Below are 26485 nucleotides of genomic sequence, written 5' to 3' on the forward strand. Positions count from 1 at the left end.
AATACTGTTAGTCCTTCATCTAAATTTAATGTTATTTTATATATTTACTCTAAAGCATATTATTCTGCCTTAAATATTTTCACATATTTTGGTGAACATGTAATTTCTTCTAGGCTTATGCCCCAGGAAATTATTTTAAAATATTAACAATTTCTTTTTTTTTTTTAGATTTGGGGCAAAAAATATGAAATTTTTTATAGTTTAAACATGTGTTGTCCTAGCAGTAAAATAGTAGTTAAGTAAGATAACCTTTCATCTTTTTAATAGTTTTTAAAGAAAACTAATACAGCAATATAGGCATTGTTAATAAAACATCTCTTCCCCATGTTGTGAGATAGTTAATAAATTAAACAAAGCTATCACTAATTTTTCATATTTGAAATTGTGGGAAAGTCAAACTTTAGCAAGATTGTAAACTTGTAGCACTGGGGAAATTGCAGTCTTCCTTTAGTCAGAAAGATAAGAAGAGATGAGTACTTGATATAATTTTGAAATTTTTTTCTGTGAAATCATCATTACGAGTATATTTTAAAAGTAATTTATATAAACCAGATTCTTATGGTTCCTTACAGAAAAGAAGATCAAATCGACAAATTAAAAGAAAAAAATATGCAGAAGATGCAGAGGGGAAACAATCTGAGGAAGAGGTGAAAGGTTCCATCAAAATGAGAAAGAATTCTGCCCCGCTACTTGGTGAACAGCCTTTACAGTTATTTGTGGTAAGACATACTTGAGTTTGTGACTACATTCTAATCTAAACCAACAAATCTTTAATATACTAGGAGGCCTTACTTCCCTTGTTTTTCTTGATTTCCTCATCTAATTTATCACCACCTTTCTGTATTCTTACTTTAAAATTTTCTTTAAGTATTTATCCTGTCTCTACCTGAGTTTCCTAATTGCTATCATGAAGTGATGATAATGCAGGGATTGGGCATACAGAGAAAGGGGGGGAGGGGGAGGGGGGAGAGAGAGAGAGAATATATGCTGAGCTCCTAGAATAATGCCTGACACATGAAGTGTGGTTAGCATGGTGAGGGTATGGATGTGACAGGGCTGTGGCAGTAATATTTGTAGTCTGCTTGTTGCATTCCTAATATGTAACATGGTGCTCATCACATGTGCTAAATAGATACTTCTCAATTTTAGTGTTTTCATAAGCATACAAAATCACAACTGAAGATTTTTTCTTCCCTCATCATATATTTTCCTTCCCTCCTATAGGAAAATCCAAGTGAGGAAGATGCTGCAATTGTAGACAAAATACTGTCTTCTAGAATTGTAAAAAAGGAAGTAAGTAACAATACATTATACTTTCCACTTTACATTTTGTGTTCTGTTTGATACATATTACTAATTTTATTTTTTGTAGATTTCACCTGGAGTTATGCTTGATATGGAAGAATTTTTTGTGAAATACAAAAATTAGTAAGTATTTAAGTTTAAAATAAGGAAATATTGTATGAATTGTTTACTATGAAAATATTGATTTAAAATAGATTTTTATTTTATCCACATTTTTAATGAAAATTTTTATTATTTGTAGTTACATGAATTTAATCATTAAAAAGACTATAAGAAGACTATATTTGAAAACCTTTCATGTTAAGTTGAACTTTTTAAATAATATAAAATGCAAGAATCTATAAAAATATGCTTTTAGAGATCCAGGCACTCATCCTATTTCTGTTCTGAACTTTTCAGATTTTATTCTTTTTGTATATAACTGATCTTTAGGTTATTACATCAAATGTTCACAGTGATGATTTGACTCTTAAGATTTTAAATTTCTGTTGGGTTTAGTGGCACACACCTTAATTCCAGCACCAGGAAGCAGAGATAGATGAATCTCTGTGAGTGAAGCCAGCCTGATCTACACAATGAGACCCTGTCTCAAGAAAATGAATCAATAAATAAAAGTTATATTTCTATATTGGTCATAGGTGAATTGAATCAAAGGAGTCACCAGTTGTGAGAAAATTGATTTGTTGTGTACATTTTACAGCTTGTCTCCATACTTTGGTTAAATCATTTTAAGAAAATTATGTTAGTTTTAATGCATGTTATCTTTTCTGAATCATAACAAAATCATTATAATGAAAAAATAAGTCTTATCTTACAGTAACAGCTTTTGATCAGTTTATCACTGTTTCTATTTGACAAACTGTAGACTCCTTGGCTACAGTTTCCTTAACATGTAGCTGTCACAATGACTGTATTTTAGAAATCTTAAGAAATATATTGAAATTACATAAAGTGATAACCTATTTGTAAAATTGAAAATATTTTGTGACATATTATAAAAATACATATTAAAAAAGTTTTCTATATTATTCTAATATATGTCTCTTATAAAACTTGTAGCTCTTATCTTCACTGTGAATGGGCCACAGAACAGCAACTTTTGAAAGATAAAAGGATCCAGCAGAAAATCAAACGATTCAAATTAAGACAAGCACAAAGAGCACATTTTTTGGCAGATGTAAGAACAAAAAAAAAGACCATTGTGTGTTGAACTTGTTCACATGTAGTATTATTTATCAAAATTTTAAGTGCAGGGCTAGGAATGTAATTGAGTAGAAGAGCATTTGTGTAGCATACACAAAGCCCTGGGTTCTGTTCTCAGCACCATAACATAAAACAAAATAAAATACAACTTTGTTAGACTTCCAGTGTTAATACTTGAATATAAATGTTCCTAGAGTATTTTTCTCTTCCCAAAATTAGCTTGGAAACTCCAGAAATAAGAACATTGGTAATTTAGAATGGTAGCTAAAGCTTGTCTTTTTAAATCAGCATATGTTTTAGTGATAGAATTAAATATGAATATATTAATATCACAAAGAATTGTTCAGTATATACTTCAACTTTAGGAAATCATATTATAGCAGATAAACTGAAAGCAAAATTTCCATTGTGTGTAATAATATTGCATGTTCCTCATTTGAGCTTTGGGTATGAGTATACCCGATGATATACATCATCAAAAAAAGTTCTTTTACTTCTAAGTATCACTAAATAGTTTTTCTTTAAACTTTTAAAACTTTTTGTTGTTTGGGGGTGGGGGTTGGCTCTTTTAAGACAGGTTCTCATTAATGTAGCCCCATTTGGGGCTACATTAATGAACATCTGGCTGACCTTGCACTTGCTGCAATCGTCCTGCCTCTGCTTCCTAAATGTGGGTGCACACTGCCACCTTCTGAGTCTGTATATGGGGGCTGGAGAGATGGCTCAGCAGTTAAGAACCCTGTTATTGAAGAAGACCCAGGTTTGAGTCCCAGCACTTATATGGCAACTAACAACTGTCTGTCACTCCAGTTCCAGGGGATCCAACAGTCACTTCTGCCCTCTATAGGCATTGCATGACACAGGTGCACTTACCTACCTGCAAGGAATACATGCATACACACAAAATAAAAATAATTTTTAAAAAAGAGTGTATATATGACATTTGTTTTAAAGAAATCCCTCATCTCTGTGATATTTTTTCATGGTTCTGATACTTCCATTTTCTTTTTAATACCACCCTGCCTCTCAGTAAAGCATGCCATAGAAAGGACATTTTATCTTTCTTAGAGAGACATAGCAAGTGGTGCATGCTACCTCTTTGTCCCATACATTGATGGCTAACAAGGAGATGGTTAATTTTGATTACTGTATTAAGATGGTACATCATAAATATGACCTATGCAGATTCTTTTTCTTTTAACCACTGAAGTTGCTTTTCCTTTTAAAACTGAGCTACTATTGACAAAGATTATAGGTCTTTAATGTGCACAACTTAATATTTAGTTATATAACACATTGTAAAATAATCATCTCAAACTAGTGAATATATTCATCGTAAAAAAAACTTTCAGGCTAGAGAAGTGGTTCAGAGGTGAAGAGCAAGTACTGTTGGTGCAGAAGACCTGAGTTCCGTTCCCAGCACCCACATCGTGTCCTCCTGTGACCTCTGCATGCACCTGTACTACATGTACATAATTAAAAATAAATCATAAAAAATTAAAGGCACATGCCTTTAATTTCAGCACCTGGGAAGCAAAGGGAGGGGTGCATCTCTGAGTTCAAGGCCACCCTGGTCTACATAGCAAGTTCCAGTCCACTATGGCTACCGGGAGAAGACCAATAAATAAAGGAGAAATAAATCTTGAAAAAATTAAAGGCATGTGCCTTTAATCTCAGCACTTGGGAAGCAGAGGGAGGCAGTGTCTGTGAATTCATGACCAGCTGGTCTACATAGCAGGTTTCAAGCCAGCCAGAGCTATGTGGTGAGACTCTTTTTAAAAACAAAAATGGGCTGGAAAGATGGCTCAGCAGTTAAGAACACTTGCTGCTCTTAGCCAGGTGTGGTGGTGCACGCCTTTAATCCTAGCACTTGGGAGGTAGAGGCCTCCCTGTCTACAAAGTAAGTTCCAGGCCAGCTGAGGCTACAGGGAGACCCAAAAAAACTGGCTGCTCTGGCAGAGGACCCAGGTTTGATTCCTAGTACCGACATAGTGACTAACAACCATCCATAACTCCAGATCCAGAGGATCCAACAGCCTCTTCTGTGGGCTGTACATGACATATACATATGCAGGCAATACACGTGCAAATATATGTACATATATCTGTATTACATGTATGTATTATATATATAATATATATAATAAATAGAAATAAAATAAAACCAAACAACAACCAAAAATCTACAAAGTAAAAAGCATTACCATTTTTTTTTTATTTCCAGTCTCAAAACACCATTCTAATCTTGGGCTGTAATCATTGTTATTAGGTGAATCCAGCATAAAAATGGACATGACAGTATCAATCAAGAGAGGTTTAGTGCTGGGTGTGGTGACTCATGACTTTAATCCCAGCACTTGGGAGATAGAGGCAGTATCTCTGAGATCAAGCCCAGCCTAGTCTACATAGTGAGTTCCATCTGGGACTATGGGGAGACCCTGTCCCAAAAAGATGAAAGAGAAGTGAGTTTGGGGGAGAGGTGGGGAGAAGAGGAGAGAGGAAGAGAGAGAAGAGAGGTTTAATATAGTGAAGAGGATTAAGCCCCAACATAAAGCACACATTTGAGGGTTTAAGCAGATGAAAGAGGCAGCAAATAAAGCAGAGGTGGCTGTTGAAAGTAAGGCTTTCAGAGATGAGTAGGAATTTCTTAAGCACATGAAAGAGAATACAGCAGTGTAGTCAGCAAAGAGAGTTAAAGGTAAAAATATGAAGTTATGGCCAAACATGGAACTTTCCATCTTTTCAGAAAACACTCTTTTGTACTTGTAGAGCATGAAGTCTTGGTTAAATTTATGGTACACTTTAGGAGATGATGATGCAGGAAAAAGAAGGATTCTTTTTATTCCTACCAAATTAATTTGGATCTAACTATGAAATGGGAAAAATCAGTGAAGAATTTTAAGCAAGAATATGGAAATTTGTACTTCACAAAGGTTACTTACACTAGGGATAATAAAAACACACTACTAAGATGGCAAGGCAAATTTGGGGACAACTTAGTAGATATTGTAAATATCCACATAAGAGGAGATGATACAGTGAGTATGAGGAAGCAACCAATTTGAATTAGTTTTAAAGGGAGAAGCTCATTGATAGAGTGCTTATGTTACCTGCCCGGGGCACTTTTTTCCAGTCTCCTGTATCACAGCCCAGCACAATGGCACCTGCCTTATGATACTAGCTGTTTAATAGGCTGTGGGAAGTGGATTGTGAGTTTGAACTTAGCCTGGGCAGTATCACATTTTTTGGCTTGTGTAAGTGATAAGGAGCACAGAGGGCTACCTATGTTTAATCTTTCCAGTCAGAATATATAGAATGACTTACAGGCTGAAGAATAAACGAGTGCCGTTATGTTAGAGGTGGATCAGATAGATAGTGGCTATTCAGCTCTATAACACAGAACCATCACTTAAAGATGAAGAGTTTGATATAACTGACAACTGCAAACTGAGACTGCAGGTGGGATAACTGGTCTTTACTGCTTACAGCCTAATCAGAGTAGCAAAAGACAGAATCTCCTAAAGAAAATTACTTAACTTTAACACATTAGTTTTTAGTGCTATTAGTTTGCTTATATTATTTTTAACACTGTGGTTCATATCTTTGCAGCTTTTAGAAATTAAATTGGAGAAAGTTTTGTGTATTAGAAATTTAATGGCAATCAAACCGATGTGTTTATTTTTATTTCTATCTTTCTACTTCGTCAGATATCAATATATTTACTTTTTAATTTTTAGATGGAAGAAGAACCCTTTAACCCAGACTATGTTGAAGTAGACAGAGTATTAGAAGTTTCTTTTTGTGAAGATAAGGATACTGGTGAGGTAATTATTTCATAAAAGTAGTTTCTATAGGTTGGAGAGATGGCTCAGCAGTTAAGCGCACCTGCTGCTCTTGCAGAGAACCTGGGTTTGGTTCCCAGCATCCACATGGCCCAGGCTGACAACTGCCCCTAACTCCAGTTCCAGGGAATTCAGTGCCTTCTTCTGGCTTCCCTGGGCACCAGGCACACACATGATACACATACATACATGCAAGCAAACACTCACATGGACTAAAATTAAATCTTAAAAATGATGGTTTCTAAGTAAGAAAAACCTTATAATTTCTAAATAGTCAAACCTAGTGCCCTTTTAAAAGCTAAGGTCTAAAACAGTTTAAATGTTTAATTTGTGTTTATTAATGGAGGTTAGTAAATATATGAATTATGTGTAACCATTTTCTAAATAAACTACTTAACTATTCTCTTTTCAAAATGGTGAAATGAAAAAAAATTTTTTTTTTTTTAGTCTGTCATTTACTATTTGGTAAAGTGGTGCTCCTTGCCATATGAAGATAGTACCTGGGAATTGAAAGAAGATGTAGATCTTGCAAAAATAGAAGAGTTTGAGCAATTGCAAGCTTCCAGGCCTGACACAAGATACTTGGTAAGAGCCTTTCTTATGGAGCTTTGTGAAATTTAGCACTTGATATTTAGCAGGTTTAATGTCAGCATCAGTTTTTGTTTGTGTGGTATGCACAGATTCAGTCCTAGAGCTTTTTGAATCTAAACACACAGCCCTAACTTCCAATTTGTGACTTAGTCCTTGGTATACAGTTACTACATTATTCTTTTAAATTGCTGTGTATTGTTCCTCTCCTTTGGTAGATAGTCCTGTTTTTTACTACTATTAATAATGCTGTATTGACTAATAAGTCTTTGTACAGTTTCTGTAAGATAGATTAGAAATGTCATTTATTAGAGTATATATGCATTTAAATATCTGGTATTTCCTTATAAATTCCAACCCTGTTCCACTAAGTTGTTCAAGTTAACATAAGTTCTACTTCTTCTCTGACTGTTTTCCCACTGTTTCTCTCAGATGATTTATATAAATTTTACTCTCATTTTTGGAAAAAGCCAAATCAAGCATCTATTTTTATTATTTTCTATGAACCAGTTATTTGTTATAACTATACAGTTGATATACTTACATAGTAACTTTATTTTTTTAGAAGTACTGTAAAAATTTTTTATTGTGTCAGGTAATTGGATTTATTCTGAAATTGAGTCTGGGACACTGCTTCATTAACATTATTTCTAAGGTATAGTTAGATCTACGGGGGGGGGGGAGGGCTACAAGTTATCCTCCTGCAGGCTGCATTCCTCCTTAGCTACTCCAGACACACTTGGTACCAGAGGGCAGCTTGACAGTAGACAATGCTGGCAGGGCCCCTGCCCGATTCAGCTAGACCTGGGAGGCAGTCACAGAGGCACAAACTCTGTTTTGCCAAGCTGCCCAACATGTATCTTTTCCAATTTTGATGACTTTTTCCTTGTCCTTGCTTGGCTATATTTGTTAGAGCCTACAATACAGTGTTGATACTTGTTTTTTTTACAAATGGACATTGAGGGGCTGGAGAGATGATGGCTCAGTGGTTAAGAACACTGGCTGTTCTTCCAGAAGACCTGGGTTCAAATCCCAGTACCCACATGGCAACTAACAACTGTCTGTAACTCCAGTTCCAGGGGATCCTACAACCTCTTCTGTCCTCCGCGGGCATTGCACGACACAGGTGCACTTACCTACATGCAGGCAATACACACATACACATATAATAAAAATATTTTTTAAAAATGGATACTGAGTTTTTTAGATACCTTTTTTATTACTAAAGTTCTCTTTATTTTCATTTGTTTTCTTAATCTGTTTAATTTTAAATCTTAAACATAATTTCATTCCTTGTAAAAATTCTAATTAGTTGTGTAATATATTACTGTTTTAAAATTTTGTCTGAGTCCATTCATTAAAAATGCTAAGAATGATTATCTGTTAATGAGGAAAATTAGTCCATTGTTTCTTTTCCTGTAATGTTATCTGATTTTTGCATTAGGGCTTCTAAGAATGAATTTGCAAAGCGAGCCTTTCTGTTCCATTTTCTGGGAGAGTCTGAGTAGAATTAATTTGATGTTTAAATATTGGATAGAATTTCATCAATACACTTTGTTTTCTCATTCATTTTAAAAGCAATGCTTCTTACCTTGTGTAAGTTGTATGGAAGACATACATCTGAAATGCATTGTTCTTTTTTTTTTCCACAAAGGATCGTCCTCCCTCTAATATTTGGAATAAAATAGATCAATCCAGAGACTATAAAAATGGCAATCAACTCAGGGAATATCAACTAGAAGGACTCAACTGGCTTTTGTTCAATTGGTATAATAGGTATGTAATGTATCATAAGAAAAATTTACCTTTTTTGTATGTGCCAAAATACGTTAATTGAAATAGGCACCTATGTTGCTGTATTGTATTGCTTTGTACGCTGTATCTTTTAAAGTGAGGTTATCACAAAAAATAATGTAAATTACAATTTAAGATGTCAATTACCCTTCCTTCCTTTAAATATGTAGCAGTCAGAAGTATATTGATTAATAATTATATTTGAAATAGCTTTCCTGGAGTCTTAAAACATCCTGTATACTTTTAGCTTTTCCAGATATATTTTAGGTCAACAGTTGATCTATAGAGTGAGCTGTATGCATATTAACACATGTAGATGTCAGACGAACCACTAATATTTAATGTAAATCTAAAATGACAGATTGTGAGCAATGAATGAATGTATATAAAATGATGGGAACATAATAGTGAATTATCCGTTTGTTATTATTCATTTTCCAAGTTGTTCAAAATGCTGTATAGAACATATCTCAAGTTATTCATTGAGATGAAAAGAAAATTTCAAAAGAATCGAAAAATGATACCATGAATGAAAAGGAAGTAGATGCAAAATAGCAAATTATGTTGCTACTCCTAGAGATAGTAGCCAAAAATTGGTATTTTTCCTCAAAGTCCATTGTTTTCTGTGTTTCATGCTGCTATCATTCTTCTGAGTTGTTAGGCTGAGTAGTGCCTGAGTCACATGGTTCAGTTATCTGTAGTGAGAACAACCTGCCAGCCCACACAGTGTTCTTCCCTCTGAAAATTACCATTTTCCCTAAGAGAATCACCCAGGTAAAATAATTAACACCGCCCGCCCTCTTTAACTTGTCTTCCCTCATTAGCACCCTTTGCATTTTCCACATTGTCTGTCTTCAACTTCCACCACCTTCCCTAGACCTTTATTGTTACCCTTCACTAGTCATTCTGTGTGTGACTGAAAAACTAGAGACAATAGGTTTGGATTCTCTGGAATTCTTCTCTGCTTTCACACCTGATCCTACAAGCACTTCTCCAAGCACAGCCATGTGTATCTCTAACCTCTTGTGTCAGACATTGAAAGATCCTTCCCCAGGACCAAGATTAAACCACAGTGTCTCAGTCCTCACAGGTTGACTTGTCCAGTCTTCACAGAGCTTCGCTTCAATCAGCTAGCCTTATCTTCAAGCCATACTGGAAGGCTGTATTCTTTGCTTAAATCTTAACAAATTTGGGTGCATTTATTTATAAAAAGAAAATGGAAACACCTAAATCTTTTGCCCTCTACCTTTCCTTCTACCTTAAGCCCTCTTTGTAACTTCTAGGCAAAACTAGATCTCCCCATTTCTACATCTTCCCTAGTTTTCTTTTCAGTCTGTTACAGTCTAAATTTTTGATGATGTTGTTGTTGTTATTTGTTCATTTTATTGGGACAGGTTCTCACTTTATATCCTACACTGACCTAGAACTCATTATATATAGACCAGACTGGCCTCAAATTTATGACAGTCCTCCAGCATTAGCCTCCTGAGGATTATAGTTGTGCACCCCTTAATCCAGCTTTGGACTTCATTTCTGTTGCTTCTCTGAAACTCTTTTCCAATAGATGGAATAATTTTGATCTTAGTTGCAGTTCTCCTGCATTGTGTAGATACCAATGGCCATTCCTTCCTTTAAACCTTCCTTCTATTCTTCACTCTAATCCCTCCCACAATGCAACTCTCACTAGATCTCTAGTATTGCTATGACTGTTATTTTTAACATTTGGTTCCGCCTCTATATTTTAGGTGTTATTTTTTTCTTGTCCTAGGTTTCATCTTTAGTTCATTTCTCAGAGCCTGTAATTTCTCTGTTACCCATCTTAATACCTTTCTCATCTCCTGCTTTCACTTACCAGTACATTATTATTGGCCTGGCACTTGCTATATAGACCTGGCTGGTCTTGAACTCACAGAGATCTGCCAGCCTCTGCCTCCTGAGTGCTGGGATTAAAGGCATGTGCCACCACACCTAGCCACTTACCAATATTTTAATGGCCCTAGAACTTATCTCAGGCCTTGAATTCTGATCTCACATTTTTATTTATCTCTCTGCCTGAATATGTGACTCAACAGTTTCTTCAGGATAGATTCAAAATTAACTTTACTTTCTCTTTTCTACAAATCAGACTTGTTCTTCCCCATATTTTTCATGTGATTGATAAGAGTTAAACATTTTATCATTAAATAGTAAAGCAAATTTTACCATTTATTTAAAATGCATTTAATTGGGGGCTGGAGAGAGGCTCAGCAGTTAAAAACACTGGTTTTTCTTGCAGAAGACCTAGGTTTGAATCCCAGCACCCACATGGTAGCTAGCAATGGTCTGTAACTCCAGTCCCAGGGGATCTGACAGCCTCTTCTGACCTCCGTGTACATTACACAGCATGGTTGCACTTATCTACATGCAGGAATGGTCTGTGTCCCAGGGGATCTGACAGCCTCTTCTGACCTCCGTGTACATTACACAGCATGGTTGCACTTATCTACATGCAGGCAATACACACATACATGTAAAATAAAAATAATAAAAAATAAAAATAAATAATACCAATTTTTAATTTAAAAAGAGCATTTGGTTGAGAATAAAGCAATCCCTTTAAAATTCCTTTCAACCTGCTGGGCATGGTTGCACATAGCTCCCAGCACTTGGGAGGCAGAAGGATTAGGAGTTCAAAGCCAACTTTGGCTATTCTTTTACATCTAGTTGGTGACTAGGGCAGATTTATTTTAACTTACAATTAACTTTGGCATTAGTTATTCCCTCTTAATTTCTTCTCTTTTAGTCCACATACCTGCACTTTCTTTCCTGCATTATTGCAGTATTTTACTAGTTAATGCCTCAGCTTCTAGTCACCTTACCCTCTGCTGTCCACAGTAGCACCAGAATAAAGCTTTAAATACAAATTTATTTTATTGTATTTCTTTTAAGATTTTTAGTGTCTAACTTATGTAAAAGAATGATTTCTAACCTCTTCTATTTATAACTCCTACTTACCTCATTAATCTCATCTCCCATCTCTTTGTCTTGTTGATCATCTAAAGTGACGTTTGGTTCCCTAGTTGATCTTTTTTTTTTATACTTCTGATCCTTTTTGTTGTCCTTTGATAAGTCATTCATTACAACCTCTGAAGATGCTTCCTCCTCTGTTCTACCTAGTTTTTCATTTCTGGTCACATTCTTTACAGCTTTCATAAGAAATCTTATTCTATTTATTTGTCACTGGCTACATACCATAACCATCTGTTGAGCTTATTTTAAAAATTAGTTGATTAGATCTTAGTCCATACACATTGAATTAGAATGTACAGGAGAGGAACCTGGTTATCTGTTTGAGGGTTCTTTTTTGTTGTTGTTTTGTTTCAATTTCTGTAGGCTCTTCTAATGCACAGTCACAGTTGAAAGCTGGTGCAAAATTTGTTCTTCTACAGTAGCACATTGCATGACTATTTATGTATTTGCATGTCTGCTTCTCTAATAGATACAAGCCCCTGGAAGGCAGAGAACATGTTCTATTTCTTTTGTATCCCATCTTCTCATACTGTCCTGAGATAATAGAAGGTATTTAATAAATGCTTCCTGAATAAATATTTAATTTGCCTTGCTCCTGCCTTTTCACTCTTTAAAAAAAAAAATCAAACACTTATTGGGCAATATCTTTATTTTAAGCTATACAAATCTTTAGTGTTCCCTTTGCAGGATTATAATAAAATTGTAATCTTGAGCTTACTCTGCACTTCAACAACTTTTATGTTTTTATAAATGCAAATATTTTAATTGAATCTTTGCTTATTTTTTGTTTATTTTTCTTTAAAATATTATAGTATTCAGAAAACTCCAATGTGTGCATGCATAATGTATTTGTTTATTTCAGACGAAACTGCATTTTAGCAGATGAAATGGGTCTTGGCAAAACCATTCAGTCAATTACATTCCTCTACGAAATTCTTCTGACTGGCATAAGAGGACCTTTCCTGATTATTGCACCACTTTCTACCATCGCAAACTGGGAGAGGGAATTTCGCACATGGACTGACATTAATGTTGTAGTTTATCATGGAAGCCTGATTAGCAGACAGATGATACAGCAATATGAAATGTACTTCAGGGACTCACAGGTGAGTTTTCACTGTTATGGCTTATATTTTAAAAGGTCAAGACTGAGTAAGATAGCAATACATACCAACTTTTTTTCATGTGTATATAATTAATCATATATACATTGGTTTATTTATTTCTTACCTATATAGAAAACTGCCAGGTTTGTACCTTTATAGTCTATGCTATCTTGGGCTTTCCTTGTGATTCCTTCACTAGAGTTTTATTTTACTTTATCAAACATTGGCAGAAAATTTACACTGTATAGCACCATAAAAAGTGATTGCATGGTCCTTTTATTTAATTTTGTGTATGAGTGTATTGCCTTCATGTATGTAAGTGCACTTGTGTCATGCCGTGCCTGTGGAGGCCAGAAGAGGGTGTTTCCTAGCCCCTCAAGAGAGTGTTGGAGTCCCCTGGAACTGGATTATGGTTGTTACTAGAAACTGATGATTGTTGCTAGAAACTGAATCCAGGTCCTCTGCAAGAGCAGGCAGCACTATTAACTGCTGAGTCATCCCTCCAGTCTTTTTTTTTTTTTTTTTTTTTTTTTTTTTTAAGAGAGTCTTGCTGTATGACTGTCCTCTAACTCCTCAGTCTTGCAAGCACTGGGTTCTTTCTGGGCAGGTGTTCCCATGTTCAGCTTTTGACTTTACTTTTACAGATGGCAGAACAAAAATCTTGAAACTTTAAGAGATTTTTAATTGTAAATTAAATGACATAGTTGGGGCTGGAGAGATGACTCAGCAATTAAGATTACTGGGTGCTCTTGCAGAGGACCTGGATTTGATTCTCAGCACCCATGTGGTGGCTAAGAACCTTCTTTAAGTCCAGTTCCCGGGGATCTGATGCCCTCTTCTGACCTCTGTGGGCATTGCACAACACAGGTGCACTTACATACATGTAGGCAAAACACATATACACATAAAATAAAAATAAATTAATTTTAAAAATAAAAAAAATGACATAGTTTGGTATAAATGTGATAGCCCAAAGCTGAAAGATTGTCTTCATATATAACAAATTAAATACTGTATAATAAATGGTAAAAGTTATGGTTTCTAAGATAATTTGCTGAAGAGATTTTAAATGTCAAAAGTGACTCATATAATGAGAGAAATAGATCTGTTTTATAAAGAAGATAGAGATAAAACTTTTAGAGTTAAGCTTTGCAAATACTCTTTTTTTTTTTTTTTTTTTTTTGGTGGAGACAGGGTCTCCCTGTAGCCCCAGTTGTCCTGGAACTCCCTAGGTAGGCCAGGTTGGCCTCAAACTCACAGAGGTCCACCTACCTCTGCCTCCCAAGTGCTGGTATTAAAGGATTGCACCTCCACACCCAGCTACAAATACATTTTAATATTAACTAATTGAATATTTCCTATTGTGTTATCAAGCTATTGGATATCATAAAAATCAAAATAGTAGTAAAACTGCTAAAATTTTCTGCTGAGAATGGTAACAGAAATAAATAATATACACAAACAATTATTGACTGTGTACCAAATATTCTTCTAAGCAGTTTATACATATTATTTTACTTAATCTCTCTATTGAAACCTTATAAAATAGATTCTATTGAGCTAACTTTGTATGTGAATAAAATAAGACAAAGAATTTTTGTTGATTACACTAGAACTACAGAGCAAAACTGATATTAATAAGCCCAAGTCAATCAGTCTTAAGAGCTGTTGATAGTAAAAGCTATAATCTCAATTTACCTGATTACCTAATCTTATCTTTTCAAAGCTTTGTAACATGCCACAGATTTGTACTTTATCCCCATTTTAATAACACTCTACTGGACCCCTTGTTCAACTCAGGCCTAAGGCATGCACTACCACACACCTGGCTAATTATAATACTCATTTTCTTATTGGCCTAAAATGGTTACTCCAATTTTAAATTTTTTCCTTGAAACATTTTATTAGGAGATACTTACTTGGATATAAGTTTAAGTAATATAAATATATAAGCATGCTTTTCTTTAATATGTGTATTTTTGTGTTCAAGAGTTCATGGATACAAGTGCACAAGAAAGCTAGAGGACACCCTTGGGTGTCATCATAAAGAACTCCATTCACTTCCTAGGGAAAAAGGTCTCTCTTTGACCTGGAGCTCACCAATTATGCTAGATTAACTTGGCTGGTCATCTAGCCCCAGCCCCCACCCCCCACTTCCCTAGTGCTAAGATTACAAGTATGCACCACTACACCTGGCTTTTACATGTCTTCATGTAAAAATCTCAGTGAACAATGGTTTATACCAAATATCATTAGTACACTTTTGTGCCATTTAACAGAAATAAAAGGTGAAATTAAGACATTCTAGCAGTGTATTTGGTACTTTCTAGGGGCGCACCATTCGAGGAGCTTACAGATTCCAAGCCATCATCACAACATTTGAAATGATTCTTGGAGGCTGTGGAGAACTTAATGCAATTGAATGGCGATGTGTGATTATTGATGAAGCCCACAGGCTAAAAAATAAAAACTGTAAACTCCTAGAAGGTCTGAAACTCATGAATCTAGTAAGTAATTTAAAAATCATAACTTTGACTTAGTTTCCCTACTGTATAGTAAAAATGAATGAGAACTAATGCGAAAAACTTTTTATATTTATAGTATTGGTACTTTGAGTCCTATCTGTATTAATTGAGGTTGTTTCACCTTAGTTAGTGTGGGTTATAAGATCTCACCACTTTCTAAGACAAGATTTAGTTATTTCTTTAACTAAAAAAAGAACCTCTGTAGATGTGTGTCTCTCGCGCACACGTGGAAGAGTCCGTTCTCTCCCTCCATCATGTTGATTCCAGGGATTGGACTCAGGTGATCAAGCTTAGTTGCAAGCATCTCCATGCTCTGAACCATCTCACTAGTGTGAAAACTCAACTCTAAATGTTTAACATGTTTGTTACAATTAATAGTAGAGTTTCTTTTTATTTGTTTTATTTTATTTTATGTGTATGTGTATATTGTCTGCATGTAGATAAGTGCACCCATGTCGTGCAGTGCCAGCAGAGGACAGAAGAGGCTGTTGGATCCCCTGGAACTGGAGTTATGGACAGTTGTTAGCTGCCATGTGGGTGCTGGGATTCGAACCCAGGTCTTCTGCAAGAACAACCAGTGTTCTTAACCTCTAAGCCATCTCTCCAGCCCCAATAGTAGAGTTTCTTAAGATCATATTCTTATTAGTGTGTTTGCGTCTTTCAAATGCAAATATTTTTAACATTTTGATACTTAATAATATCATATAATTAGTGCATTAGTACTTGAACAAATAAGCAGAACCACATACAACAAAATATAAATTTACTTTTTATTCCTTCTTGTATGTTGACACAGATCAACTTCCTCATGGCAGTCTTTATGTTTATCTTTTTGAGACCATTTCTTACATACATATATGTGGAGATATGCATTTATATAAACATATTTTGTGGCACACGCCTTTAATCCCAGCACTGGGGAAGCAGAGGCAGGCGTATCTCTGAGTTCAAGGCCAGCCTGGTCTACATAGTGAATCCCAGGACAGCTGGGGCTACAGGGAGACCCTGTCTCAAAAAGACCAAAAAAAAAAAAAACACACACACACACACACACACACACACACACAAAACCCATATACATATTTAAATATATATGTAAATATATGCATAATGGGAACTTGAAAATATTTTCAATAAATGTAAGTAATTATTATTGTTGCTATTATGTTTCATTTTGTGGAGTACTACTCTAGAAGCATATTCCATTAAGCCATTTACTTGTTTGGATTATAAATCTCAGTGATTTTACAATATACTTTTCTGGTAAAAGGTAAATGGAAATAATCATATTATAAAGAATGAGCAGTCTTTGGTATACAAATTACTATACCAATGATTGACTACAAAAGAGCCAAATACACTTTTGGTTATTAACCTTACTTTTTCTAAACAATACCTAAAATGTACTTCAAATATTCAGAAAATTCACAGGTTTAAAAAAAGCATATAAAGTAGTAAATTAGAATATTGATCAAGAGCTTTTAAAAGTTTTTGAATAAGACATTGCTGAAGATTTCAGAAGTAGTGATGCACCTAAGTCAATTTGTGAACATTTTATGATCAGAAAAATACTTGCTCTTAATATAACGAACATGTGATAACCTGTATCAGCTTCCATTTAATTTTAGTGTCATGATGTTTACTGTGACTCATTTTCTATAGGAACACAAGGTGCTTTTGACTGGCACTCCTCTCCAAAATACCGTTGAAGAACTGTTCAGTCTTCTTCACTTTCTTGAACCCTTAAGATTTCCTTCTGAATCAACATTTATGCAAGAATTTGGAGATCTGAAAACAGAGGAACAGGTATTCTGTTTTCCTTTGTAAATAAACATAGCCGGGCGTGGTGGCACATACCTTTAATCCCAGCACTTGGGAGGCAGAGGCAGGTGGATCTCTGTGAGTTCAAAGCCAGCCTGGTCTACATAGTGAGTTCCAGGACAGCTGGGGTTACAGGGAGACCCTGTCTCAAAAAGACCAAAAAAAAAAAAAAAATTTCTTGTAGTGTTATCTTGTGCGTGTAATTGAATGTGTACTGGTATTTTATGTATTTCCATCATGTTTTGTTCAGGTGCAGAAACTTCAGGCTATCCTGAAACCCATGATGCTGAGGCGATTAAAAGAAGATGTGGAAAAGAAATTGGCACCTAAAGAAGAAACTATTATTGAAGTAGAGCTTACAAATATTCAAAAGAAGTACTACAGGGCTATTTTAGAGAAGAACTTCTCATTTTTATCCAAAGGAGCCGGACAAACTAATGTACCTAACTTGGTCAATACCATGATGGAGCTCAGGAAATGCTGCAATCATCCTTACCTTATCAAAGGTGGATAAAAGGAATTACAACAAATGTTTTCTTCCCTGCCAGTAGTAACAGATAGGAAGCAGAGAGACACTGTGACTGCAGTGACGCAGTGATGTTAACTCTCCTGCTGTTCTGAGGGATCACAAGTGTTTCAGAACTAGGGCAGTGTGACCCTCGTGTGTCTACTGTGAGCACACCAGGTTACAAGAGTAAGATCAGTCTGTCTCAGAGTAGAGTTCTCTAGTTTATGGAGAATTATGGACAAAGACAACAAAACACATCTTTGAGCATCTGCGTTTACATTTTTTCCTGGTTGCTTTTCAGTCTAGGTACTCTAGTTAGCGATTCAGCTTTTGTCTTAGTAATGCCACTTTTTAAGGTCTTCCAGTGTTCTCATACGTGGTTGGGTTTTTTCACTTATTCTTGTCAGGGCTCCTCTTTTACTTACTTCATCCCAGAAAACTGATGACTTTCATGACTGGAAAGGCAGGGGAAAAGAAAACAGAACACTTGACTGATTGTTATCTAGATTCTCTAAAAGAAGTATGCTTCAGGACTTTAATATGGCTTCCTTTTTAATAGTTTCCCATTTACTTGTTTTAGTGAGTAGCAAACGTCCACAATCACATTCAGATCAATTGTGATCACCCTTTGCCTAAGACCACTACTAAGATTGTTTAAATATTAACTCTGTGTGTGTGTGTGTGTGTGTGTGTGTGTGTGTGTGTGTGTGTGTGTGTGTGTGTGTTTGCAATATATGTATTTATTTACCTGGGTTAGGACCACAGTTATTGTTAAGGTTGGCAGTGGGGATGAGATAAGGTCATGATGGATAGCCCACAGCTGGGATGAGACTCACAACAATCCTCCTGCTTCAGTCTTTCAAGTGTTGATATTATAGACATGAACCACTATGCCCTACAGGACTACCATTTTATTCATGCTTTCTTTCCTTTTTTTAATATTTTATTTTTTTTATATTCTTTGCAAGAGTGTGTTGCCTGCATGTATGTGAGTGCACCCGTGTCATGCAATGCCACGGAGGTCAGAAAAGGGCTTCAGATTCCCCTGGAACTGGAGTTAAGATGGTTTGTAGCCTCCATGTGGGTGGTGGGAATCGAACTCAGGTCTTCAGCAAAAGCAGTCAGTGCTCTTAACTGCTGAGCTATCTCTCCGGCCCCTCATGCTTTCTCTTGTTAAAAAAAAAATTGCATGTACATAAATGCACCCCAGTTATGCAATGCCTGTGAAGGTTAGAAGAGGGCTTCGGATCCCCTGAGACTGGAGTTATGAATGGTTGTTAGCCACTATGTGGGTGCTGGGAATCAAACCTGGGTCCTCTGCAAGAGCAGCCAGTGCTCTTAAGTACTGAGCCATCTCTCCAGCCCCTTATTCATTCCTCACTAGTAGCACTCATTAACTATTTAACAAACATAAATCTATATAGGACATTATGGCCTGCCAGGCTTTGTGGCGCATGTCTTTAATTCCAGCACTCAGGAGGCAGAGGCAGGCAGATCTCTGTGAGATTGAGCCCGCCTACATAGTGAGTTCCAGTCTAGCTGGGCTGCACAAAGCCTATCTCAAAAAGAAAAAAAGACATTATTCCCAATTATCTAAGGAGGTTAGAGGCTCTTAGAACACTAATTAACTATGTTTTCAATGGAATTAACAGTGTCATGTTGGTGGAGAGTTAATCACAAACCCAAATAATTTGAATCAATGCAGTGTACTTGCCACCATAAAGTTGCTTGTTCTAGAAGAACATAGAAGCACTAATTTTGATTTAAAATTCATTGGAAATCTACTGAATTTTTGGTTACTCCTATCTTGTCATATTTCTTTGATAGGTGCTGAGGAGAAGATACTTGGAGAATTTAGAGATACATATAATCCATCTGCTCCTGATTTTCATCTACAAGCAATGATTCAGTCTGCTGGTAAACTGGTCCTCATTGATAAGTTACTTCCCAAAATGAAAGCAGGAGGTCATAAAGTACTCATCTTCTCTCAGATGGTGCGCTGTCTTGACATCCTGGAGGACTATCTCATACATAAAAGGTACAAAGCACAGTGACCCAGTGAACTATGCTGCAGGTTATGCTGGCTTTTGATATGATGGCCCAGACCAGCACTTTTGAACTAGGAGTTGACTTATTATACATTTTACATCTTACCTAATTTGTAAATGTTTAGTTTTAATGGACTTATATTTAAGGCAGTCATCTTCTAAGTTGAAAAAATACCGAGAGCTGTTTTAGTTCTACTTCATTGTTATAATTAGGACTTATAAGTTGTTGGTTTTTGATTCTTATATGCTTTATAAAATTTATTTATACTTTAATCTTTTCTCATTTGTTTACTCTGGATTTGTTATTCTGTTTGAATTTTTGGTTCATGACAATAAGATAGCATTAAATACGTTATAATTAGTATTTATATAAATAAACTATTAGGCTATATATAGGATATTTTATTAGACTATTAGATGTTCTATCTGATTTCAACATACTATAAAAGAGAATCAGAAATTTCAACTCTAGATTTTAATTCAAAAGACCTTAATCACTATACATCAGTAAAGGTCCATACTAGTTCATAGTAGGAAATTTTGTAGTTAATTTTTGTTTGTTGTTTTTTAATAAAATATTTATTATTTTTGTTTTATGTGTATGGGTATTTTGCCTGCATGTGTACACCACATGCATGCAGTACACATGAAGGCCAGAAGAAGGCATCAGATCCCCTGGAACTAGGTGTTATGGATGGTTGTTAACCACCATGTGGTGCTGGGAACCAAACCCTGGTCCTCTGGAAGAACAGCAAGTGCTCTTAACCACTGAGCCATCCCTCCTCCTTCTGTTTCTGGTTGTTATGAGTATGTAGGTGAGGGTTATGTAGGTGGTATGTACATGTGTGTGGAGGCCAGAGGTCGTTTTGAATGTCTTCTGTCACTCTCCATCTTATTTTTTGAGACTCGGTCACTCACTGGACTTGGAGCTCACTAAATACCTAGACTGGCTGGCCAGCAAGCCCCAAGGATCCTCCCATCTTACCTCCCAGCACTGATTACAAGTACATGCCACTATTCCTGGCTTTTTACATGTGTGTTGGGGATCCAAACTCAGGTACTCATGCTTGCATGGCAAACGCTTTACTCACTGATCCATCTCACCAGCACCATAGTTACCTCTTTTTTTTTTTTTTTTTTTTTTTTTTTTGCAATGCTGAAAATTTAGCATGGGCCTTGTACCCCTGAGCAGTACTTCCACTTCTGTAGCCTCATACCAAAATGCTTATTGCTCTCAATTTCATACCATATAAGATTATTAAATTGCAGTATTACTAAAAATAGCCATTCTTCCATTTTCTTGATTGCTTTATACAAAGAACTTTATGCAGAGATAAATCTATTTCTGGATACTGTTTTCAATTAGGATTAATTTCATGGAAAATCCTCATCTTTCTTATTGTTATGACTAATATTGTTAGACATCATACCTCTATTTGTATTTCTGAAACTCTAGGAAATATGTAGAAAGAACCAGAGGAAGCATGGCAAACAAATAACATTTAAATTCCCCTGATAGCTTCTGAAATTTTATGTATTTTATTTTTATTGATGTCTTACAATTTTTAAAAAATTTGTTAAATGGGGAAGGATGAAAGAGTTAAAACTAGTTGCATTGTGGTAATTACTATAAAGACTTGTACAACATTCCAACTTGCCCTCAGTAAATTATACTATATGAATTGAGAGGATAACGTGGAATAAGGGGGGAGGGGCATTTATATGATGATATCTGCAAAGTAGTTTTTGTTTTGTCTTTGGTCTTTTTGAGACAGAGTCTCCCTGAAGCTTCAACTGGCCTAGAACTCACAGATATATGCCTGCCTCCACCTCTGAGTGCTGATATTAAGGGCATGCACCACCACGCCTGGCTTAAGCAAAATAGTTCTTATGCGTGATCCTTCATTATTCCAACTTTCACAATTTTTGTTTGTTTTAGCAGTGATGGAGATCACACCAGGCCTTGTGCAAGCAAGGCAAGTGCTACTCCCCCTGAGCTACATCCCAGATTCCAAAATGGCATCTACTCTAATAGTATGATTTAATATATACATCTAGGAATGCAGACATCTTGTATCTTTATAGTACTTCTGTGTCCTCTGTAGCAGTAACACCAAATAAAAAACATAAAATATTTGTGATAATACTGCTTTTTAATTTTATAACAAACACAGTGGTACAGGAAAGCTGACTTTACTATTGATAGACTATGTCTTCATTTTCACTATATTCAGCATTTAAATTTATTGCATTTCACTTGAATAGATATTTATACGAACGGATTGATGGAAGAGTCAGAGGAAATCTTCGGCAAGCTGCTATAGATCGATTTAGTAAACCTGATTCAGATCGGTTTGTTTTTCTCCTTTGTACACGAGCTGGTGGTCTGGGCATCAACTTAACTGCAGCTGATACCTGTATAATTTTTGATTCTGATTGGAATCCACAAAATGACCTACAGGTAACAAATTTCTTGGCTAATAAGTATGTAATTTGGGGAGGGGGGGGCTGGAGAGATGGCTCAGCAGTTAAGAACACTGGCTGTTCTTGCAGAAGACCTGGGTTCAATTCCCAGCACCCACATGACAGCTAACAACTGTCCGTAACTCCAGTCCCAGGGATCCGACAGCCTCTTCTGACCGCCGTGGGCATTGTACGACATGGGTGCACTTACCTACATACAGGCAATACATGCATACTCATGTATTTTTAACAAAAGAAAAGTAATTTGTTTTTTTGTTGTTGTTTTTTTTTTTTTTTTTTGGTCTTTCTGAGACAGGGCCACCCTGTAGCCCCAGCTGTCCTGGGACTCACTATGTAGACCAGGCTGGCCTTAAATCTCTTTCTGTACCCAATCTTTTTTTTTAACCCAAATTAACATGTTTTTCCCTAAGAAACACCTGTGCTTATAAATAAAATAGGTAAAATTATTTTAGTTATAATTTAATGATAATAAAATATGTCTTCAATGTTTCTTGAACATATATATTACCCTATATATAATATAAGCAATATTAAGAGTGATCAAAGAGGCTCAAAATTTGCAGGAGATAAACATCTTGGAAAGGGATGTGAAATGAGAACAATTTTTAGAAATAGTTTGAGCAGATATAAAATATAATTTATTAAGATTTCTTGGGGGGCTGGAGAGATGGCTCAGTGGTTAAGAGCACTGACTGCTCTTGCAGAGGACCCTGGTTTCATTCCCAGCACCCATATGGCAGCTACAAACCATCCTTAACTCCAGTTCCAGAGAAATCTGAAGGCTTCTTCTGACCTCCATGGCATTGCATGACTCGGGTGCACTCACATACATGCAAGGAATGCACTCATACACATAAAATAAAAGAAAAAAATATATATATCCTTGGGACTGGAGTGATGACTCAGAGATTAAGAGCACTGACTAACAGTCTGTGCCTCTTCTGTTCTACACCAGGCATTGCACGACATGGGTGGACTTACATGCAGGCATAATGCTCATACACATAAAATAAAAAGAAATAAGTAAAATTAATGCATAGATTAAATCAGGAGGAACATTCTCTTCTTATAGATGAACAATTAGTTACTATCTTTCTGTGTATGGACTACATATCGCTTATGCATTCTTTTTTAATTAGCATGTATATTATATAATGGTTTCATTAAGGCATTTTCATGAATTGGTGATCTATAATATATTTTGATTATATTCACCCAGTATTTCCCTCTCTTGATCACTTCCCACATTGAGATTGTTCCTTTTCCCAAATAGTCCCCCTCTATTTTCATGTCTTCTTTTTGTTTTAGTGAGTTAAGTTATGGTTACTTAGAGGAACATGGGTGAGCAATTACTTACAGAAACATGGGCAGCATACCAGAGAAGAAAATGTCTCTCCCTCCTCCAGCAAACTTTAACTTGCCTATAGATCCTCAGGGAGGGTGCAGCTATATGCATCTTTGCCCTCCATGAGGGGATATTAATGAACTTAATCCTGTGCATATCTTATGGAGGTAATCAAAGATGCTCTCAGTTCGTGAGTACAGTTGCTGTGTTGTATTCCAAAGACAGTGGTCTGCAACACCCTGCCCTTCTCTTTTGGTCAGCTTCTCTGACCAAAGATGATAGCAGCACTCAGCTATGGGTGTAAACCTAAATATTCAAAAGGCAATTCACTGGCCATAACATGTCCAATGAGCAAAACAACAGTAGTAGCTTCTTATTAGGGCCTATGACTTCCTCCGTTACAGGGAGGCTTTGGCCAGATTTACAGTAGCAGACATAAATTCCCTCTTGTGGAACAGACTTCAAATGTTCTCCCCCCCCCGCCACAGTTCTTTTAAAAAAAATGTAAAAGCCTTTCCTAGTTGTCAGGATGGATTGGGTCCCCAGGCTTGTTTGTGATTTGCCAATCACTAAGTCAAACTCAGCTCATGATTATTTGCTTTGGATACATATTTATACATTAGCTTGCCAATAGTGCATGTGATGATCTGAAAAGGTAAGTGAAAATTAAGACATATTGCAGTGAAAATATCCATACTGACTTCCCCAACTTTTCCTTCTTACGTACTAACCTTACTATTATTGTAGTAAGTCTTTATAAGTCAATAAAAAATTTGATCTCCACAGTTTCCTAGACTTAAAGTTGCCCATTTATAATCTGGTTTCCAAATGTGGGTATGATTAGAATAAAGTTAATGAACGGTTGGCATAGCATCAACACCACGTATTTTTTATTTTGTTTATTTTATTTCCACCGCCCTCCTTCTTACTTCTTGCCCTCTCTCCCCACTGCATTGTACATGCTAGGAAAGTGATGCTGCCCTATGTTCTGAACCTTAGGTCCTGTTTATTATCTTCAGATGGATGTCTCTCTGTGTTGCCTAGTCAGGTCTCTAAATTGAGATCCTCCTGCCTCTCAAGCAGTTGGAACTATAAGTCCGCATCTCCACACCCAGCTGCTCTATATAAATTATAAAGCCATAATTTATAATTTAGTCTTCCACGAATATAAGAAGGTAATTAATACTGGTGAGAAAGACAGTAGATTCCTGTAGAACTTTTGGAGTCAAGGTTTATTCTAATTTCAAGTTTACTAGGAACTCACCATTCAATATGACGCCCCATAATCTCATGTCTCCACTTTTCACGTGTGTACATTAGAGTAGTTCTTCTATTTAAAGAAAAGTTCACATGTTTAGAGCTATTCACCTGAGGTTTTGTCCCACAGTTCAGTGTTACCCACCTTAAACATAAATATATTGGAAAGACTTTCATCATATAAACAAAAATTTTGAAATTTTGGGTTGGACTTAAGTCTTTAAATATTGAGTTTCTGTCAACTAAATATTCTATTTGTATATTTTTTTATTTTTAAATGGGGATTTGATTATACAAAATGCTTGGGACAAGAAGTGTTCCGGTTTCACATGTTTTGTAAGATTTACGTACCAAATAAGTCTAAATATTAAATTCATTCATGTTTCAAGTACACCCTATAACATAGCTTAAAGGTAATTTTACAGAGTTTTGACTAACATATGATGTATCAGACCCGACATGGAATTTCCACTTAACATATTTATGATCAAAAAGTTTTCAGATTTATTTATAATGTGTTTATTTAATCAGGACTGGGTCTCACTACTTAGGCCTAACTGGCCTGGAGCTTGGCTATGTAGACCTTGAACACGAAGAGAAGCACCTGGCTCTGCCTCCCTAATGCCAAGCCATAATGCCTAGCATGATTTCTTGGATTTGATTGTTTTGGGTGGGGGGTGTTGTTGTTTTGTGGGTTGGTTTTTTTTTTTTTTAGGTGGGGGTATTATTGGGGTCACATTGTGGTCTGACTGACCTAGAACTCACTATATAATCCAGACTGACCTTAAATACATGGTGCTCCTCCTACCTCAGCCTCCTAAGTGCTGAGAATACATCTATGAACATCATACTCAGCTACCTTTTTCCCCCAATAAAACACAATCCTTAAAGGACTTGTTCCCTGAAATAGAAGCTTGAACTTTAACTTACTGCAAATTGTATGATTATTTCTCATCATGATAAACTAATTTCCAGAAAAATATTATTATATTTAATTCAGTGGCAAATATATCTCTCACATTTGTTGACCTTCCATGTATACAATTTATGCTAAAATTTAACCTTTCATTTTTTTATAGGCCCAAGCGCGTTGCCACAGAATTGGTCAGAACAAAGCAGTTAAAGTCTACAGATTAGTAACACGGAACTCGTATGAGAGAGAGATGTTTGACCGAGCCAGTTTGAAACTGGGTCTAGACAAAGCTGTGTTACAGAGCATGAGTGGAAGAGACAGTAATGTCGGTGGGGTATGTATACTGCTTTTTTTTACTTGGGGCTTATGTTACTTTTAAAACTTAATCTTGGGGCTGGAGAAACTGCTCAGCAGTTAAGAACACTGGTTGTTCTTGCAGAAGACCCGGGTTCGAATCTGACACCCACATGGCAGCTAACAACTGTCCGTAACTCCAGTTCTAGGGGACCTGACAGCCTCTTCTATCCTCCTCAGGCATTGGATGACATGGGTGCACCTACCTAGATGCAGGCAATACACACATACACATAAAAATAATAAATAAAATATAAAAATTAAAAAAAAAAACTTAATCTTAGGCCAAGCATGATAATGCACACCTTTAATCCCAGCACTTGGGAGGCTTCCCAAGTTCCAGGCCAGCTGGGGCTACAGGGAGACCCTGTCTCAAAAAGACC

At 36.0% G+C, this 26485-nt stretch overlaps 1 protein-coding gene across 12 annotated transcripts in view; it reads left to right on the forward strand.

The window, feature by feature from the left end:
* The window catches only part of Chd9 (chromodomain helicase DNA binding protein 9), a 270300-nt gene that overhangs the window by 181202 nt on the left and 62613 nt on the right, over positions 1 to 26485 (forward strand). For all 12 annotated transcript variants that reach the window (XM_029562042.1, XM_029562044.1, XM_008830057.3 and 9 more), the window contains 14 exons: positions 573 to 719; positions 1225 to 1293; positions 1373 to 1428; positions 2365 to 2482; positions 6246 to 6332; positions 6798 to 6935; positions 8593 to 8714; positions 12604 to 12847; positions 15178 to 15354; positions 17035 to 17178; positions 17444 to 17699; positions 19529 to 19739; positions 22015 to 22210; positions 25915 to 26082. In XM_029562042.1, the coding sequence (XP_029417902.1) occupies positions 573 to 719; positions 1225 to 1293; positions 1373 to 1428; positions 2365 to 2482; positions 6246 to 6332; positions 6798 to 6935; positions 8593 to 8714; positions 12604 to 12847; positions 15178 to 15354; positions 17035 to 17178; positions 17444 to 17699; positions 19529 to 19739; positions 22015 to 22210; positions 25915 to 26082 (2133 nt within the window). The remainder of the gene's footprint in view (positions 1 to 572; positions 720 to 1224; positions 1294 to 1372; positions 1429 to 2364; positions 2483 to 6245; positions 6333 to 6797; positions 6936 to 8592; positions 8715 to 12603; positions 12848 to 15177; positions 15355 to 17034; positions 17179 to 17443; positions 17700 to 19528; positions 19740 to 22014; positions 22211 to 25914; positions 26083 to 26485) is intronic.

The sequence above is a fragment of the Nannospalax galili genome, unplaced genomic scaffold (genome assembly GCF_000622305.1).
Source record: "Nannospalax galili isolate Female #2095 unplaced genomic scaffold, S.galili_v1.0 scaffold274, whole genome shotgun sequence".
Classification (NCBI taxonomy): domain Eukaryota; kingdom Metazoa; phylum Chordata; class Mammalia; order Rodentia; family Spalacidae; genus Nannospalax; species Nannospalax galili.